Source organism: Poeciliopsis prolifica, unplaced genomic scaffold (assembly GCF_027474105.1).
Source record: "Poeciliopsis prolifica strain line A6 unplaced genomic scaffold, Auburn_PproV2 SCAFFOLD016, whole genome shotgun sequence".
Lineage (NCBI taxonomy): Eukaryota > Metazoa > Chordata > Actinopteri > Cyprinodontiformes > Poeciliidae > Poeciliopsis > Poeciliopsis prolifica.
In genome coordinates, this window is record NW_026562391.1 from 5,497,731 (window position 1) to 5,510,386 (window position 12,656).

Below are 12,656 nucleotides of genomic sequence, written 5' to 3' on the forward strand. Positions count from 1 at the left end.
TTACTGCCTGACAAGCCAATTATCCTGACCTAAGTCCTCTTACAGAACCTGTGGAGTATTGACAAGAGGAAGATGGGAGACTGTAAACACAACAGAGCATACGAGCGACAAGCTGCGCTCCGCAGGCAATAATTGTGATAGGAAGGCATAAATCAGTAAAATCCAGATTAAAGTAACTTTTATATGCACAGGCTCCTGTGGTACCCTGCAGTCACAGTGAGAACGCAGCCTTCACTGACATCTATTCTGATCTTTTTGACTGACTTCGATAAATAGTAACTATGATAATTTAAAAGAAGTAACCTTACAACTTCTTTATAACCAATCTTTTCTAAACTGGGCGGTTACAAACAGATTGGTCCTTTGGACTGTGGTTTGGGGGACAGTCCAACAGAGGGCGCTCCCGATCAGGAAATGAAATCCCGATCAGTGCTGCGTTGGTTTTCAGCGTGACCAAGGTTCCCTGAATTTTGTAGAAAGCCGTGATAATGGCTCACCACAACAGGTACAGAAGTACTTAATCTTCCTACTACGTGTTGTTTGTGAGTCACATTTCCCAGCCAACATGGCGGGGTGCGTTCCGACTTAAATGTGTGTTTATGTCCAAAAGTAGGGACGTAAACTTGTGTCAAAATTACACGTATTAAGTTACTCTCCACGTTTTAGTTATTCTGTGAGTTTTCTGTAGCAATAGCCGCCTGTTTATTATATGTAAATACAGCTGTTGTCACCGTATTTACTGTAACGTTGGCATTGAGAGTTAATGATTAACTGTTTTGTTTTTTTAAGCGCCATTGGAAATGATTTCTCTGACAGCAGCGTGCACGCGGACGTCAAGGTAACGTGACGTGGTTTTGGCCTCCTCCTTCATTCAATTTCAAATTTTAATTCAAGGTCACTAAAATTGGCTAAATTAAAAAAAAAAGTTTTAGGTGACAAATGGAAGTTTATTGACATTATGCAGAGATGTCAAACTACGGTGTTATGACTCAGTAATTCTCAAGTGAATTAATGCAACGATTCAGTTATTGAAAGTTCTTAGTAATTATGATTGAATCGATAGGTGATTGGATTTTATAAGTTGAAAATGCAGCAAGGGGAAGACCCAGAATGTCATGCACTGATTAATTATGGCAGCAATTATTTTTAAAAACCACAAAAAGGAAAAAAAAAAAAAAAAAAAACTTCACTCAATGCTTTTAAAACCTGAAATCATACCAGGTTCGCTCACTGCTGCACTGTTTAATCCCGATCAGTGAGGTGAGGATTTAAAGGTGAATTCTTCAGCCATATTTGTCCACCTTTGTGGACAAATATGGCTGAAGAACAATAATTCTGATGGACAATAATTCACTGAAAGGACTGGAATAAATCATCTTTAATTCACACCAGCTGAAACCTCACCTTCACTCTGTAAAATCAGCCTAAAATCAGCGCACCGTGTGGTCCTGTCGCAACATGTCCAAGTCAGAATTATAACAGGCAAAACAAGAAGATATTTAACTAAACCAGTTATTTTTGAAGCTGGTTGCTTCAAAAATAAAGCTCACTAGCAGAACAAAGAGCTTTCCTGCAGCTGCTGCTATCACTGCAGAATTTGCTAATATATAAAGTCTTCCAGTTGCATCACCAGGAAGGAGCTAAGAATGCAGTTTACCCTATCTTCGGTGTTTGAGCTTTTCCGCGTTAAACAGGATTATTATGGGAAGAGGCTCCAGAAGACGTCGGACCTGAAGACAGGCGCCTGCGTGGCTCCAGCTCAGCCTCTCCCAGCCTTCATACGGGAAGCCCTGAAGAAAGTACACCCTGAAGTCTCTGACAAGTAATTAGGGGAGGAGAATGCCTTTTCTTTTCTTTTTTTATTTTGACATTGAAAAAAAGCTTTATATGTTTCTGATTTTCCTCCCGACCAGATACTACGGGTGTGGTCTGGTGGTGCCAGAGTCCTTGGAGGGCTGCAGGATTCTGGACCTGGGCTGTGGGAGTGGAAGGGACTGCTACATGTTAAGTTCGCTAGTTGGGGAAAAAGGTCATGTCACTGGCATTGACATGACTGAGGCCCAGGTACGGAGCAAAAGGCATTACGAATTCAGCCGTTGAGACAGACCACAACGTCTCGGCCTGTTGTCTTTCGGTGAGCTGGAAGTGCTATTTTCCCCGATTGGGCGGGGCTTAAGCGGGTGTCAAGGGAGGGCAATGCTTTGTCAAGTTAAGGAGGAAATATTTCTGGCTTTAAAAATGTCTTTCATCGGGACAACTTCACAAAGCAGTTGGGAAAAGTCTGTAGCAAGTTTGAAAAATGGCTTGATTTATTTTTAGAGTAAATTACTGAAGACAAAAATGCAGAGTAGTTGTTAAACTGAGTCTAGTTCAGGAGTATGATGTTTTTAAGCATGTTCAGAAGAAGTGCAATTGGCTAAATGTTAACTTTATAAATGTCTAAACAGGTTTGACTCAAAAGGAATGTGAAATACAAATGTTCAGAATGAACAGCATGTATCCTGAAAACTCAGACATTTTTCTTCTGTCAAAGCTTGAAGTGGCCAGAAAATACGTGGATCACCACACCAAGGAGTTCGGCTACAAGAAGCCAAACGTGAGTTTTGTTCAGGGCTACATCGAGGCCTTATCTGCGGCGGGTCTGGAAAAAAACTCGTTTGACATCATCATGTAAGACACGCTCCTTCCCTCATCAGGTTTTCTTCTTCTTGTTCTTTTATTCTGTTTTTAACATTGTTGATTTTTGATGTTGCTTAGCTCCAACTGCGTAGTGAACCTCTCCCCAGACAAGAAGCGGGTTCTGGTGGAAGCATACAATGCACTCAAGGTTATCAGTTTTTTGGGTTTTTTTTATAATCACTATATATTTGTAGTTAGACTGCTGTTGCAATGTTTTCTGCAAACGTGTATCTCCTCAGGATGGGGGTGAGCTGTACTTCAGTGACATCTACTCCAGTGGAAGACTGACCGAGGAAATTAAAAACCACAAAGTGCTGTGGGGTGGGTCACAAATATTTCCTGTCACTACATAATCAAGGTCACTTCAATTTTAGATAAAAAAGATTTGTCTATTTAAAACCAAGCAAAACATTTTCATCAGTTTGACTTAAAGTTAATTACACCTGCTTATGATGAAAGTGACAGAGATAACATTTTTCTTGTTTTATAATAATTGTAATTATGAAATGTTTTATGTCAGTCTTGTAGTAGTGAGATAGTTCTTCTCAGAGCTTCGCAACAAAATCATTTTGGGGTCTGAATGTGTGCAAGTTTTCCCAATACTGTAAGCTAATCAGCAGTTCACACGCCTCCCTCACTTGATTCGTATCATTAAGGCTTCGCTCCACAGTTTCTGTTGTCTGTCTCATCTTTGCAGGTGAATGTCTGGCTGGAGCGCTGTGGTGGAAGGATCTGCTGCAGCTGGCCGAGGAGGTGGGCTTCAGTCAGCCACGGCTGGTCACGGCCACCGTCGTCCCAGTTGACAATAAAGAGCTGCAGGACGTACTAGGTTCGATGCAGTTTTCTTAATTATGGTTTGCTTCTTTGTAGAACAACCTGTTCTATTTCATGTTATTGACTGTAATACTAAGGTGAACAGAAATGTCTTGTATTTAGCTTTCATTTGTACTTGTAAGTCGGCCATGATGACATTATTAGTGTCACAAGCAGAAAAAACGGGTGTATTCCCGCCTGACGATGGAAATAGCAACGAGAATAAATGTTGATTGCACAAATTTAACTGGACTAAAACTGTTTTTAAAAAATGGATGAACCATGATGCTGTTCAGTTGGTGATCATGTGGTTTGATCTGGTGACAGTTTATGGATCAACTTTTTACAGTTTTCCAGTCTTCAAGACTTTCAAGATAATTGTGAAACAGTATAAGCATACTAAAGTAGACATGATCTGATGTTACTGATTTTTTTTTTTTTTTTTGTCTATACGTAGCAAGAAAAATGTAATTTGAGATTTTTTTTATTTATTTTTTAATACTTTAGTGTAAAATTTAATACTTTAGTGTAAAATTAATACTTTAGTGTAAAATTTCCAACGTTTGATGTAAACGTTGGAAAAATCTTCATTACCAATAGCTTTTTTTGTTGTGGTTTTACGTATTTTGCACCTTCTCTGGCTATGCAAAACTACTTCCTGTTTTACATTTTAGTGCACTTAAGTCGTAAGAAACGTTGCAGTATAGTGCACTTACGTGAGTGAATTTTATTTAATGACTTGTACATCGTTGATTGTTCATGCAAATGTTCATACAGGTGACTTCAAGTTTGTTTCTGCCACGTACCGCCTGTTCAAAGTCCCTAAAGGCAAAGCCAAGACCTGCCAGGTCATATATAATGGAGGCATCACTGGGGCAGAGGACATCTTCCAGTTTGACTGTCTCTACACCTTTAAGGTCCGTACACAAAATGCGCTATGACGTTAAAAAAATGCACCGTGTTTAAGTGGCTGTTGTTCAATACAGACCAATGAAGTGGCGCAGGTGGACGGAGAAGTAGCTTGCATCCTGACGCATTCCAGATTTGCAGAAGACTTCACTTTCCAACCACCAGGGGGCTCCTGTGAGCCTTGTTGTGCCAAGCCTAAGGTCAGAGTCATACTTTAGTTTTTGCATGAGGACTCCTCCGGTTTGTTGCATGTATCCTCATGTCTTTATTGTTGTTTAATTATTGATACAGACTGACACGGTGGATCCTTTTGACCTGGCCTCTCGGTCGGGCACTCGAGGGGGATGCTGCAGCACGAAATCTGCTGACTGCTGCAAATGATCATAGGACGAGCATTGAGAAATGCAGCAGCATGGTACATGCTGTGTGATTGTCCTTTTTCAGTACGACTAAAATCAGACGCTTCAGATGAGTAAAGTAGTAAAATTTCAAACTTTTTCTGTTCCAAATGTGCCTTTACACAGTTTTCTAAGAGAAGAGAGATGGCTGTGAAAGGCCACATATGGATTTCTGTGTTTTTGTGGCTTTCCTTAAATCACTTTCTCAATTAAGGATAATGGAAGAATAAGAAGAAATGTGACCACAAAAGAACTTGCTATCCTTCACAGATAACACCAGTGAAGGTTTTTTGTGTTTTTACGCATGTTAGCAATTCTTTTTAATCAACAGGCTCGAATGCCATAATGTCTACTTAACCTTCATAAAATGAAGCTCTAGTTTCTGCAACCATTCAAGTTCTGAGGTGATTTACAGAACTGTACTTGTTGACATTTCACTGTAACATGTACTCTTTGTGTAGGTGAATAAATATTGTGCATCTTCAGGATATCTTGTCTTTATTGGTGAACATTTGGTACTTTTAGGTTGTTTTTTTTCCTTTAAACTACTTCTGTGGTGTTTATAAACAATATTCCACAGATAATTTTTAAAATGTATGTTTTAGTTTTTTGCCAGGCTTTAACGAATTCCTAAAATCCTCAAACCTTTTCACCTTTCAGTGAAGAAATTACATTTCAACTGAAATACTAAAGTTCCAAGTATATGAACAGAAAAAATACCCTGAAACCTTTACATGGCTAAACATCTGCTTTAATTTGATCAAATCTGAAGGTTGTGCCTAAAGTTATAGAACAGTATAAAATTAAATTTCACTTCAGATTTAGATCATTCCAAAACCTTAAATTACTGCATTCCATTTTATAATTTTAGATATTACTTAGGCATTGACTTGACCTTGTTGGGTCATATCCTCCCACGTTCCCTTGAGTTTAAAGGTGGTAACAAACGAATGGACAGCAGAATTCATGACAGCAATAATTACAGCACTCAGCTCCAGACCATCAGTCTGTAGTTATACTTTTTTCTGAAATGACGTATTGGTTTTGCCAGTCCCACATCTCCGACGAAGTTCCATTGGTACACAGAATATTTTTCCGGAAGTCTTAAGCTGCTGTTTTTTGATTCCTTTTGGAAATGTGAAATGAATCTGTGGGCTCTTTTTGGTCAGCATCAGTGCTGGATGTTTCCTCTGAACATCATTTTTGCCTCGTCACTTACTGTGGCTGTAGATGCTTTTCAAGGTATCTCTTAAGGCAACACCAAAACCTGTCAAGTGATTTCAGTAAAGCGATTGCAGGGTCAGAGGACCGCTTACAAATGGACCACCACTGCACTTTCACCGTTGTTTGTCCTGCATCCTGTCTGATAAAGAAACAAGATGCATGCGCTGTGTCTCCACAATCTTAAATATGTCCAGACTCAATAGACCAGTGAAGGTGGATGGAGAACGCATCCTGACCCATTGCAGCTTTGCAGAGAACTTCAGCTTCCTGCCACCGGGTGGCTCCTGCGAGTCTTGTTGCGTCCAACCTAAGGTCAGTGTCACATTTAAATTCCTGCATGAGGAATCCTCCCGATTTATTTGTTTGTTTCGAACCACCGGAGGTCAGTATGTGTCTGGGATCAGTCCAAAGTGTGTGACACACCCAGGGAGCCCTGCTGTGCGCACAGTCACAACTACACGGGTGTGCACCGGGACGCACGCTGCACTCACTCTCACTCACATACCCACTGAAACATGCGTACACACACATCCACATGCAAGAAGGTCAAGCAGCTGTCTCGGAGTCATAACCAGAGTGTGGAGTCATGCCGGGGAACCTTGAACAGGAAGGAATGTTCTCTTCTCAGCCAATGGAATGCCATCTTATCAGCTCTTATAGTCATTTGGCGCACATACACAGACTTATTTATTAAGTAAAATGAGTCCTTAAGAGTCATCCATCAGTAATAAATGAGTGTTATATTCCAACAGCCGCTGATGTTTAATTGCATTGGAAGCACAGTCACCGTCGAGGCTTATAGACGTATCCGAATGTGGTTTGCCCTCTGGACGCCCCCGGACCCCTGGAGTGAACGTGACCCCGGGTGATGAGGGACCATTTGCTGTGTTTGAGTGGTGTGAAAGTGGTGATTTCCTAAACATCCACTGGGCTACTTCGCCGTGCAGCAAGACTGCAAATGTGTGCCAAATACAATGCTGCATAACGTTTGCGACAAGCTTGGTTGTCGTGATTGAGACATGGTTGTTTGCAGTACATTCTTGTGTGTGTGTATCTGCACGCGTGTGGACGTTCTACACTTCTGATGTCTTTATTGCCGTTGAATTATTGACGCAGGCTGACATGGTAAATCCCTTAAAACTGGCCTTTCAGCCTGCCAGCCCAAGGCCTCATTTCAGCCACAGGGGGATGCTACAGCACAAAATCTGCTGACTTCTGCAAATGATTGTGCAAAGAGGAGTTGGAAATACAGGCCCTGCAGCGTGCTGTGCATGAGTGATTTTCCAACTGATGCAATCAAACTGCATTAACGCCTACGTATGAATGACCGTCATTTGTTTTGCTTGTACTAATAAATTACAACGAGGCTTGCATTTTTGCATGTATTTCGAACTGTGCAGAGATGTAAACACTTGTTGTACGGGTGCATTTGGGATGTTTACTCACGGTGCCTGAAAGATGATTGTGCCCATTTCACTTTACAGCGTTTTAGTTTGTTGGATTTTTGTGTATGAAGAGCTGCAACAAAGTACTGAAAACATATTATTGTACAGTTTAAACATAGTCAACTCTTTCAAATCACTTTTATTGATCTCAATTTTCATAATATATACATATATATTTATTTTAGTTGTTTTTTTTAATCTGTCTGCCATAAGCAATGGAATAATCACTTGATTATCACTTGAAATATCTCACTCTTAACTTAAATGTTTAATTTTCAGTCAGTTTTAACTTTTATTATATACATTTGTGATTGTACTATTTTGTGCTGTATACCGGTGTATTTTGTTGTGCTACCTTCTTGTGTGTTCTGACACCTGGTCTGTGAAAACGTGCTAAATAAATAAACTGTACTTACGTTAATGTACACATGTACATTTTAGAGTAGAATCAAACACTAATATTTTTGTATTACTCAAAATTTTTTGATATGCTCCTGTTTTAATGATACTCTTTTCTGCAAGTAGCTTGTGAAAATAATTAGTTTTTTTATTATTTCTAACTGAATTATATTTTTGCTTCACCTTAAGTGCACTTACAGAAACTGTTTATTTATTTATTTTTATTTATTTATTTATTTTTGCTAAAAACAGTCATGTGGCTTATCTTTTCATTAAATCAGCCAGGAGTCGTGCATAAAGAAGCCAGCTTTGAAAAGTTAACGGGCAGAGTTCTCTCTGCCTCCAAAGATGAGCTGCACTTGTTCCGGAATCTGATTCGCCAAGGAGGCTGCGGACGCCCCGCCCCCCGGCTCGGCCGCCGCCCCTGATTGGTCCTTCCCGTCGCCCGTCTCGCGGACACAGAGAGAGGCACGAGTTGGCCTGTAAGCCTGCGCTGGCTGCTTCTCAGTGTCGGGCACGTAGTGGGAAAGAGCAGGTCCCGATGCACAAGTCACGGCAGCCCTGGGCGGAGATGAAGGCGGACTCCGACTGGCTCTGATTTTTCAAAGCCCTTTTCATTCAGGAGCTCGCTTGCCCAGGCGGTCATCGGTATGGCAGATCCTTTATCCCCGGGACCCAACATTGCAAAAATGGCGTCACTCAGCCGGGTCCGAGCTTTGGCGATGATTTTCTTAACTGTCACTGGCTGCTGTGTCACCCCGACGAGTGGCAAGGAGGGCTCCGAGGAGACCGTCATCATCGGGCTCCGGCTGGAGGACACGGACGACATTTCCTTCATGGATAAAGGCTACCTGCGGGTGAGCGAGCGGTCTCGGGTGAAGCTGAGGGTCTATGGGCAGAATATCAACAACGAGACCTGGTCCAAGATCGCCTTCACGGAGCACGAGCGGAGCCGGGCGGCGGGGGGCTTTGACAGCTCCCCGGGGGACAACCAGAGCCGGGAGGACTCGTCCGGCTCGCATCCTTGCGGAATCAGGACTTCGGATATAATCATATTGCCCAACATCATATTGAATCGGAAGACGTCCGGAGTGGTCGAGATCGAGGTCAAACCCCTGCGGAAGACCGAGAGGAGTAAAGCGTACTACCTTTGCATCGCCACCTCCACGCCGGCGGCGGCCGGGCTGCACGACCCGTGGACGGAGAACACCTGGATCTACCACGACGGGGACGACACCAAGGTGATCGTGGTGGAGGAGAAGAAGTTCCTGCTGCCTTTCTGGCTCCAGGTCATCTTCATCTCCATGCTGCTGTGCCTGTCCGGCATGTTCAGCGGCTTGAACCTGGGGCTCATGGCCCTGGACCCCATGGAGCTCCAGATCGTCCAGAACTGCGGCACGGAGCGGGAGAAGAACTACGCCAAGAAGATCGAGCCGGTCCGGAGCCAGGGCAACTACCTGCTCTGCTCGCTCCTGCTCGGGAACGTGCTGGTGAACACCACGCTGACCATCCTGCTGGACGACATCGCCGGCTCCGGGCTCATCGCGGTGGTCATGTCCACCATCGGGATCGTCATCTTCGGGGAAATCGTGCCGCAGGCCATCTGCTCCAGACACGGCCTGGCCGTGGGGGCGAACACCATCTTCCTCACCAAGTTCTTCATGCTGCTCACCTTCCCGGCGTCCTACCCGGTGAGCAAGCTGCTGGATTACCTGCTCGGGCAGGAGATCGGCACCGTGTACAACCGGGAGAAGCTGCTGGAGATGCTGCGCGTCACGGACCCGTACAACGACCTGGTGAAGGAGGAGCTGAACATCATCCAGGGCGCGCTGGAGCTCCGGACTAAAACCGTGGAGGACGTCATGACGCCGCTGAGAGACTGCTTCATGATGCCGGGCGACACGATCCTGGACTTCAACACCATGGCGGAGATCATGAGGAGCGGCTACACGCGCATCCCGGTGTTCGAGGGCGAGAGGTCCAACATAGTGGATCTGCTGTTCGTCAAGGACCTGGCCTTCGTGGACCCGGATGATTGCACGCCGCTCAAAACCATCACAAAGTTTTACAGCCACTCGCTGCATTTTGTGTTTAATGACACCAAGCTGGACGCGATGCTGGAGGAGTTTAAAAAAGGTGAGGAAAGAAAAAAAAAAAGCACCATTTTGTTGTTGTCGTCTCTGTATGGAAAGCCAAAAGTGACACAATCCAATACATTATTTTTCTTTAGTTAACTATCTTTTATGTAAATTCAATCGCCAATTCAATATTTAAGGCATAGTTTTAAATATTAATTGTGTCAAAGCTATTGATCCAATGCTTTTCGTCCACAATGTGTGTCTGATCACATTCCTGTGATATAGATTTTCAACCATTTTGACCATCTTCACTCATGTTCATTCACTTCAGAATAAATATTAAAACTAATTCTTATTAATATTCATTTCTTCGTTCTTATATTTTCATTCATCTTTCTGATCCCTTCAGAAAGATGCAAGTATATTACAAAAAGCAAGTATTTTGTAATATACTTGCTTTTCACTTTACTTTCTGTGTTTGCCTCTGGACTTCTCCTTTAGCGAAACGATACTTGTCAGAAATAGTTAGTGGGATGCTCTGTAGATATGTAGAATACGCAGCTGTTTAACATTCTGGATGTCTAATTGTAACAAGGAACGCCATTTTTGAGAATGACGTGACGTGATAGCCTAAGCCTGAATCATTCTAATTGGTGCTATTATAAGATATTGCACAGTTGTTTATTGTCATTGTGATTAATGAACATGCTAAATTCCGCAGTACTTACTGTAGCTTTTGTCTGAGAAATTATACTCGCTAAGGGTTTTTCTCTTTAAAGGCTGATTGGAGTCTAAAAAATGGATTTGAACTGGTTAGATAGTCAGGCTATCTGCTCAGGTAGCCTGTAGGCAGCGGTTTTAACAGGTGAACGGATGGTAGCCAATTGTATGGCACTACTTTTGCTTTCAAACCATAACTGTTCTTGTTTTCTGAAACGCTAAACTGTAACTGAGGGAAAAATACAGGGACTTTATTTCAATGGCGGCCCCAAGACGGGATATGGCAAACGGAGATCACGTTAAGCTGGCACTTTATGCGATTCGGTTATGTTTTTCACGTGTGTTCTTCTCTTTACGCAATTAAATAGTTAGCATGAGACCGAATTCAGTGGATCCGACATACATCACAGTATTGAAATGAAACCTGCAAAGCAATGAAAAGAACACTTGCTCTGCTGAAACACTTGTTTGCAAATCTGCATTTATCATGAATAAATATGATTTTTTAAAAATTAAATATATATTTCAGTTTAAAATGTAAATATAACATAAAAAAAGAGATTTAAAAAAATTATAAACACTTAGTTACAGGTAAATAGCTTTTCCATTGATTGAATTGTGGCACTTTTGGTTCTTGGTCGCGCCCGTATTGTCTGTCCATGTGAAATGTTTCAGGACTCTCGCGATAACTCGTTATTAAACTGACGTTTCATCCGTCTGCCCTTCCTCTTCAGTCAGGTACGGTATTGGGATGAGTTGCGTCATAATTGATGAACCGACGCTGACCTTTCGTATTGCTCTGGATGCCTTTGTCGCAGCTGCAGGCCAGGTTGCTTCAAATGACTCCAAATAGTCTAAAACCTGATTTTCAGGAGCAGAGTGAGGAGAATGTGTTTCTGCCCTCCTTTTGACAAGACGTTCCTTGCAGTGAAAGCAAACAAAGCAGAAAAAAAAATCACAGCAGCACCACGTTGGGTTTGTTTCAGCCTCATCGGCCACATCCTTAGCCGCTAAGCTTCCTGTAAACGGGGAAGCAGGAGGTGCCCTTATCACTCTCCATCACTTCCACTCAGTGTTAATGTTCACACTCTCCCACTCTCCTCCAGCTTTCCACAGCTTCTTACCTCGCCTCTGAAGCCTCCCCTGCCCGCCTCCCCCTCTTTCTTTCTCTCTCTCTCTCTGATTTATAAAACAGTGGGACATGTGGGAATGGTGCGGCGGCGGTGCCGGGGTTATCAGGTGAGGGCATCTCGTTCGAGAACCTGCTTAAATCCGTCTCTGCCTCTCTCATGCTCGCATCTGAACGATGGCGGCGATAACAGCTTTTGTCCGGCGCTGGAATGCGGTTGAGTGGATAATGAATAACAGCCTCTAACACCTCCGAGCCCCCGAGTGTTTGTCCGCGCATGTCGTTCGACAAAGATGCTTACCTCACCTGCGGTTTATTTACCGGAGGGGGCGGTTTGATTTCCACCCTCGCTCCGTGGGTTGAGTCTGACTAAAACAACTGCTGCTGGCATGGCCGACCCAAGCCTCCATGGGGCCCTAAGCAAAATTTGGTTTTGGGGCCCTCTAGATCTGTTAACAATGTGGACTGGTTGCAATCAGCAATCATTAGATCACTCGCAGACCTGCTATAAACTTACTGCATCTCTGGCAGTGCTGTTTACATTATATACATGTATAATAGGATCCATTTATTGGCCAACTGATTTATCGACCAGTTGATTTCTGGGCGCCAGTTTTCTTAATTTTGGGGGATCATGATCTGCTGATTCTTCCACGTGAAGCCCGACTTCTCCTCTAATCTTATCTTCTTCAGCAAAGGTTTCAAAATGAGCCCCTGTGCTCTTCTGCTGCGCGGTGAGAGCGCGGTGAGAGGTTCGACTGACAGACAGACTCACCAGGTCACGTCTACACATTGACAATATTCACCTCACTGTTGCCAACTCAGCGACTGTCTTGCTATATTTAGCAACATTTCAAACAAA

The 12,656-nt window shown here is 43.0% G+C and overlaps 2 protein-coding genes and 1 long non-coding RNA gene across 4 annotated transcripts in view; 2 read left to right on the forward strand and 1 right to left on the reverse strand.

Moving 5' to 3' along the window:
* LOC129366891 (uncharacterized) overlaps positions 1 to 12,656 on the reverse strand; it is a 50,831-nt gene that overhangs the window by 5,106 nt on the left and 33,069 nt on the right. The gene's annotated exons all lie outside the window — the stretch shown is intronic.
* On the forward strand, positions 415 to 5,284 carry as3mt (arsenite methyltransferase). Its single transcript, XM_055040958.1, has 11 exons — positions 415 to 505; positions 790 to 838; positions 1,695 to 1,822; positions 1,914 to 2,064; positions 2,534 to 2,670; positions 2,758 to 2,827; positions 2,919 to 3,000; positions 3,377 to 3,508; positions 4,270 to 4,409; positions 4,479 to 4,601; positions 4,693 to 5,284. The coding sequence occupies exons 1-11, from the start codon at positions 489 to 491 to the stop codon at positions 4,780 to 4,782; spliced, it is 1,119 nt and encodes a 372-aa protein (XP_054896933.1). The 5' UTR covers positions 415 to 488; the 3' UTR covers positions 4,783 to 5,284.
* The window catches only part of cnnm2b (cyclin and CBS domain divalent metal cation transport mediator 2b), a 52,467-nt gene continuing 48,131 nt past the window's right edge, over positions 8,321 to 12,656 (forward strand). For both annotated transcript variants that reach the window (XM_055040925.1, XM_055040926.1), the window contains exon 1: positions 8,321 to 10,003. In XM_055040925.1, the coding sequence (XP_054896900.1) occupies positions 8,518 to 10,003 (1,486 nt within the window). In that variant the 5' untranslated portion in view covers positions 8,321 to 8,517. The remainder of the gene's footprint in view (positions 10,004 to 12,656) is intronic.